We start from the raw sequence: 6,729 nt of genomic DNA on the forward strand, positions 1-6,729 counted from the left end.
CACATATTAGAATAATATATTATTATATATACATACTGTGAAGTTATATATATATATATAGAGAGAGAGAGAGTTCTTTTATGGTGCCCAACCCTATATGCCCACTTCATGTCCACCATGTACAATAAATGAGTTGACTGGTATAATAGATGAGTTGACTTGTACATGGTGGGCATGAAGTGGGCATATAGTGTTGGGCACCATAAAAGAACTCATATATATATATATATATATATATATATATATATAAATTAAGGTTCTAAAAAGCGTTAGGCGGTAGGCGGATTGCCCCCCACCGCCTAGTCCAGCGATTTTTTTAAAAATATATAAATATTTTATAATATCTAAAATTAGTCAAATTAAATATGCATAAATATGTTCACTATTTAAATTAATACTAGTAAAAGTCATGTGCAATGCACGTAAGAACATCTTTTGTTGTCGATAAACGTTGTTAAATAAATTAATTGAGATGAGAAGATATTAACACGCAGTTAATAATTGATTTTCATGGTAATAATATATATTTTTTTAAAAAAAATCATTACATGTCTTAGTGATATAATCAATATAATCTTCGACATTGCAACTAATAAAAATATTTGCAACATTTTCGAACAATGTAACACTTGCAGTTTCAATGTTTGTATTATTTACGATCATGATTATTTTGCATCCACATTAACAGTTTAGAATAAGACATTATCAATAATTCATGTAAGCTTATAATATAAGTGTTACGTTTATTGTAGTTTTACATTAACACAATATTGATATTGAAACTTATGTAATTATTACAGCTCGATCGAGTTTTATACTTTTTTTATTAATCTTGAAAAATTATGACATGATTTGTACCATGAATTCGTCTTATTTTTTATCTCATGTATGTATGATTTATTTTTTATATGTTAATAAGTGAGATATTTTAATCAAATTATAAAATATGATTTTGTAATTTTCTATGTTATATGTTGATCAGTATTGATTTATGGAAAAAAAATTGGTATAGATAATACATTTTAAACCTTAATTTAAATTATTGCATCAAATATTTTTTATTTTATATTTGGGATTTTTCTCTCTTTAACGATTTTTCATATCATGTGTTTTTTATTCTTCATGAAAGAATCATTATTATCGTCATCTTTAATAACAATTTTTGTGATACTATCTTCATCAATCATTTATGTTTTTCTATCGTTATTATTTAATCAGACGGCCTCTTTTTTATGCTAAAAATATTTACTTGCAAAGAATAACAATAATTTCATAATTCTCATCTACATTCTGGTATGTTATCGTCTTTCATTACTTGTATGTCAGTATCGTTAACGATCAATGTATTTGTTGGATATCCTCTTTTCTTTTTGATTTCTCATTTTTCGAAATCTACTGATCTCTTTTTGCTTACAATGCTCTCATTGCTGAAATTTTTGATTGAATTTTGAATGTCTTTAATTACAAATGTTAACATTTCATATTCTATCTCAATCGTTTTGTTGCATATTTTTTTTTATTTATTCATCTGATTGAAAATTTGCATCAATGTAATTTTTACAGGATCTTTAATTTAATGTGAAACGTGTCATTCATAATTTTTCTAGACTTATTTTTTTGATATATTAACTAAAACTCGTAGTAGATTGATTAACATAGATATATTTACAGACTTCAATAATATTTAAATAATATCAATCTTATAGTTTTGCTAAAAATAATTGAAGATATTCATCTCCAACTCTTGTAAAAATATTCTTTCGTTAATTGTAATATCATCTCATAAAATAATTGTTATAGTTTTTAGATTTTTTGAGGAGGAAAAATAGTTAATTTTTTAAATTTCAACTTTTACATATATGATATTTGTGTGTTTCTTTGTTCTTTATTTATTATTTTTGGATTAAAACTTGACTCCACATGAATTGATTTACTTCAACACCGATGTATAATTTAATTTTTATATATATATATTAATAATGTTTAAAAATATGATATTTTGTTATATTTATGAACTCGTGATATAATTATTTAGTTCAATGGGTACTTACGCAAATTAAAATACATAAAATTTTTTGTTGAAAAAATATGTCATTATACAAAAAAATAAGTATTTTGGTGTTTCAATCTTTTAGAAAACTGGATAAGTATTTAATTTAATTAATTTTTTTGTGAAAAAAATATGTTCACTTTATCTACAAGAAAATAAAAACTAAAGTATTTTGGTATTTCAATCTTTTTGAAAACTGAAACTTTATCTAATATGCATACATTGTCAATTTTAATTTGACCTTATCATAATAATTGATTTTACAAAAGTATTCTCATGGAATTTATCAAGTGTGTACTAACCAAGGACAAATTTAAAAATACACAATGAAAAACTTTGACATTGGTTCACACTTTTATAATTGATATAGATAGATAAGTAATATAATGTATTATTTTTATGTCCTAGCCAATATTTAACTTTTACATTTATATCCTTATATGTATTTATTTTTACATAAATTTGTGTAGAGTACGTAAAAGGGCAAAGTTGTAGATTCACAATTGTAAAATTTTACATTTTTATTTACACTTTTAGATACGTAATAGATAGATTTTTTCATTGTATGTTTATTAATGTGCATAAATTTTTTATGAGGATATATTTCAACAAAATATGCATAACTTTGTTCACTATTTTTTAAAAAATTATCAATTAATTTTTTTTAAAAAAAAATCAAACCGCATAGGCAGATAATTTGTTACCCGCCTAGGCGCTGCCCGAACCGCCTAAGCGAACTATTTTTCAGCATCGCCTGGAGCCATCGATCTTTTAAAAAATCAGGGCAATGGGTCAACTAGGCGGACCTATCCGAAAATTTTTAGAACAAAGAAATAAATATTGAAATGTATATACGTGTTAGAATGAGAATAAAATAAAGGTAATTTTTTTTTAAATCCCCACTAAATTCAAATTTACATTAAAACTCTGTCAGAAATAATTAATATGTGCCCTGATCTACAAAATAATGTTTATATACTTCATGGGCCCGTATTATTTTATGCGGGTGAAATCCAGTTCAAAACATTGAAAATATAGTACTAATATTTGATATTTAAACACTAACTGGTTAAGATCGGATATAAACGATTAGATTTTGAATATAAAATTTGAACAGGTTTATTAATATACCGACACATGTTCAGGTACTCAAAATTATATATTATTACCAGATCTAAAACAGTTACTTAAATATCGTATATTAGTATCATATTTTTAATATTTTGTACCACGTTTCATCCATAAAAGACAAATGTGTCATTAAGACCAATACCTTGCATGCATTTTTTAGTACTCAAATATCATACATTAGTATCAGATGGATCTTAAACAATTAGTACTCAAATATCGTATATTACTATTATATTTTCAATATTTTTTTACCTACTTTCATCTAGAAAAATATATTTGCCTAGGGAGTACAGAAACTTTTTTTTTAAAATGAGGTGTTAAGGAAAATTAATTATTGTGCAAATTGATCAAAAATTCCCTATGCAAATATGTTTTGCTCTGCACTCCCTAGCCACTTTTTTGTACCACATTTTTTTGTTAATTTGTACCACATCTTGTATGGTTTTGTACGACATCTTGTATTGTTTTGTACCACATTTTATTACTAGGGACCCCAAAGCAAAACATGTTTGCATTTGGGGATTTTTGAGCAAATTGCCCTTAATTATTTACCTTTAGAATAATATATATTGTATACATACATATATATAATAAAAATATATATATATATGGGGTGGGTCCGGGGCTAGTCCAGTCAAACTCGTGACCCGTTTGACCGAATTTAGACCCACTCTGAATGGGGTGGGTTTTATGAGGGCCGAGTTTAAACCCGCTCCATTGACATCCAGCTACACTGCATACTTATAATCAAGTATATATATATATATATATATATATATATATATATATATATATATATATATATATATATATTAATCAATATTATTATTAATTTCATGGGTCGAATTCAAAAAAAAATATTTGTCTTACAAATATTGACCCATAACACTATCTTATAAAAGTTTTTTTGTTGATGATTTTGAATTGTACACTATCTCTTTGACAACCATAAACACTTCACTTTACAACATGAATGATTTATTTCATGGACATGGACAAAATTATCAAGTACAGTGATATCTCAGAAATCTTCTAAGAAAGAAGGAGCTATTAAACTCTAATCAAGTATATCAATCGTATCTGTTTGTATATGTATAACCAATCCAGATCTTTTACATGACTATACGTACATAGCATTGTATTTTAAGAATTACATAGCTTAAAGAAAATTGATCTCTCTTTATTTGTATATATGTATACAACATAGAAGAAGATTTTGAATATGGTAATTAGAAATGGAAGAGGGATCATCAAGGAGAGAATTATTCAACTTGGAAATCAAGAAAAGGTAAGGAGGAAACATTTGCCAACAAACCCTCCCAATCCAATTCTCCCACTTTGAAGCTTTCTTCATGCCAATTATTATTTTGATCAATCCCAACCAATTCCTCAACCTTGACATTATTTTCAACATGACCATTAATCCAATGGTGGTTGTTGCTATTTTTCTTGTCCAAAACATAGTCACAAACATCATAATTGTGCTCCAAACCCCTCATCACTTCTAACTTAGGGACACAAAGGTCATTTTCCAATCCCATCACACAATTATCCATCACCCCATAATACCCAATGTCTCCCACAACACCAACTTCTTCTTGTTGCAAGCATGCAGGCAAGTTGAGGAGGGAATTATAATCATTCGGTACAACGAAATTATTGTCCGGATTCAATGCATGGTTGAAACTAGGGTTGGTGAATGGGGCTCCTAAAGGCACCGGAGTTTGCATGGAGGAGCACGAAGAAGACGAGGAGTCGGTGCAAAGGGCGGGGATGGTGTTGTATCCTTGTGTCATGAAAACCACTCCTCCATTTCCGAGCAAACCAATATCATTGGAGCAATCCTTGGCCGCCGCCTCTGATGGATCACTTGTTAATGAAGAGTTACTATTGTTATTGCTTGTGTTATTCTTCAACCTTTTCTTGATTGTTGAATTCCAAAAATTCTTTATTTCATTGTCTGTCCTCCCTGGAAGACGCGTCGCGATTTGCGACCACCTGATCATTCGAAAATTATAAGAATCGATCAACTGTATATATTTGATCGTGAAAATGATCTAATATTGATTCGAAAATAACAATAATTAAATATAATACTAGTCTATATTTAGTTCATATATAGTACATTAATGCATGCATTCCTAAATTTGACGTCTTGTAGAGCTCTATTAATATCTACTTAAAACTATCAACAATTTCGCGAAACCCTAACTACTAAATCTTGATATATATCATAAACTCCTTGAGGTTTCTACTTGTATATATACTTAAATCAATGTGTACACGTAGCATTTCCCTAATATTAATTAATTACTTACCTGTTACCAAGAATGGAATGCAAATGAAGGATAAGCTCCTCCTCCTGAGTTGAAAATGCACCACGTTTAAGATCCGGCCTCAGATAGTTGATCCATCTCAATCTACAACTCTTTCCACACCTCAGCAACCCGGCATTCCTGGCGATATCGCTCCAGCAACCTTGTCCATTCATCAGCATGTACTTCATCAACTTCTCGTCCTCCTCCGGAGACCACAGCCCTTTCCTCAGCTTCGCCTTGACCACATTAATGTTCAATCTTTCCTTAACCATTATCGTCGCATCAGACGACGGCTTCCTCATGTAAGAAATTAAAATATATATTGATGAGATGGAGATTTTTTGTTTCCAAGTTTATTTGTACTTAATAGTTCCAACTGCAGGCTTGATGGGGACTGTGAAAATGGAGATAAATAGATGGAGATGATTAGAGTGAGAAGGGATTATGTGAAGTGGAAGCAAAATATAATATTGTTGCAAATTTTATGATATACCTATGATTATTAGCTTGAGAGTGAAGAAAATTTCATCAAAAGAAGATCGTTGATAGATAGAGTCAAAGATAAGAAGACATGTTGTCACATTCTTTCTAAGGTCCACATTCAATCCGTTTTCCACTCCATCTAATTAATTTGTATCTATATATATATATATATATGAGGCTGAAATTAATTTTTGTAAATTTCAAGTTTATATATTTAAAACTAACATATATATATATCATCATTTTTAATGTTTTATATTTATTCATAATCATTTGTTTTTGTTCCTCCATCATTGTGTATATTAATTTATACTTAATTAATTATGAACAAAGGGTTTTTGTTTTAATAATAATTTTCACAAATTTTGAACAATTATATATATATATATATAATTTTGATATGGTGAACACCTATCATGTGCATTTATGTGTGCACCTGTTGATGTGGCGTTCATCTATTGGATATAGAGGATATCACGTCAGCGGTACACACAAAAGTGCACATCATAGGTGCTCATAATATCAAATATATATATATATATATATTGTCATTGCCACCCCATGAAGCTTCATTCCTGTGTTTGATGTCTCTCTCTCTCTCAGCAGTGAAACAAAATTACTTTTTGCCATGCTTTCAAATGTATATATATAATATTTCTGGTGAGAAAAAAAAATAGTTATTTTTTAGAGTTAGTTTACATGAACATCATTCTAAGCATGTCTGTCGGATTTTGTTAACTATATTCT

General features: G+C 28.5%; 1 protein-coding gene across 1 annotated transcript; it reads right to left on the reverse strand.

The window, feature by feature from the left end:
- Positions 1 to 4,443: 4,443 nt before the first annotated feature.
- LOC140878735 (transcription factor MYB83-like) lies at positions 4,444 to 5,801 on the reverse strand. Its single transcript, XM_073282350.1, has 2 exons — positions 5,500 to 5,801; positions 4,444 to 5,179 (listed from the first exon to the last, which is right to left on the reverse strand). Exons 1-2 carry the CDS (start codon positions 5,799 to 5,801, stop codon positions 4,444 to 4,446), a joined length of 1,038 nt encoding a protein of 345 aa, XP_073138451.1.
- Between the last annotated feature and the right edge of the window lie 928 nt (positions 5,802 to 6,729).

Source organism: Henckelia pumila, chromosome 2, assembly GCF_033568475.1.
Source record: "Henckelia pumila isolate YLH828 chromosome 2, ASM3356847v2, whole genome shotgun sequence".
Lineage (NCBI taxonomy): Eukaryota > Viridiplantae > Streptophyta > Magnoliopsida > Lamiales > Gesneriaceae > Henckelia > Henckelia pumila.

What these genes read in the sequence shown, in the direction of transcription:
- LOC140878735 (XM_073282350.1), bottom strand. Translation starts at nt 5,801, where the DNA reads ATGAGGAAGCCGTCGTCTGATGCGACGATAATGGTTAAGGAAAGATTG. An exon ending in CATTCCATTCTTGGTAACAG is followed by an intron (nt 5,180 to 5,499) that starts GTAAGTAATTAA and finishes TCGAATGATCAG; the next exon opens with GTGGTCGCAAATCGCGACGC.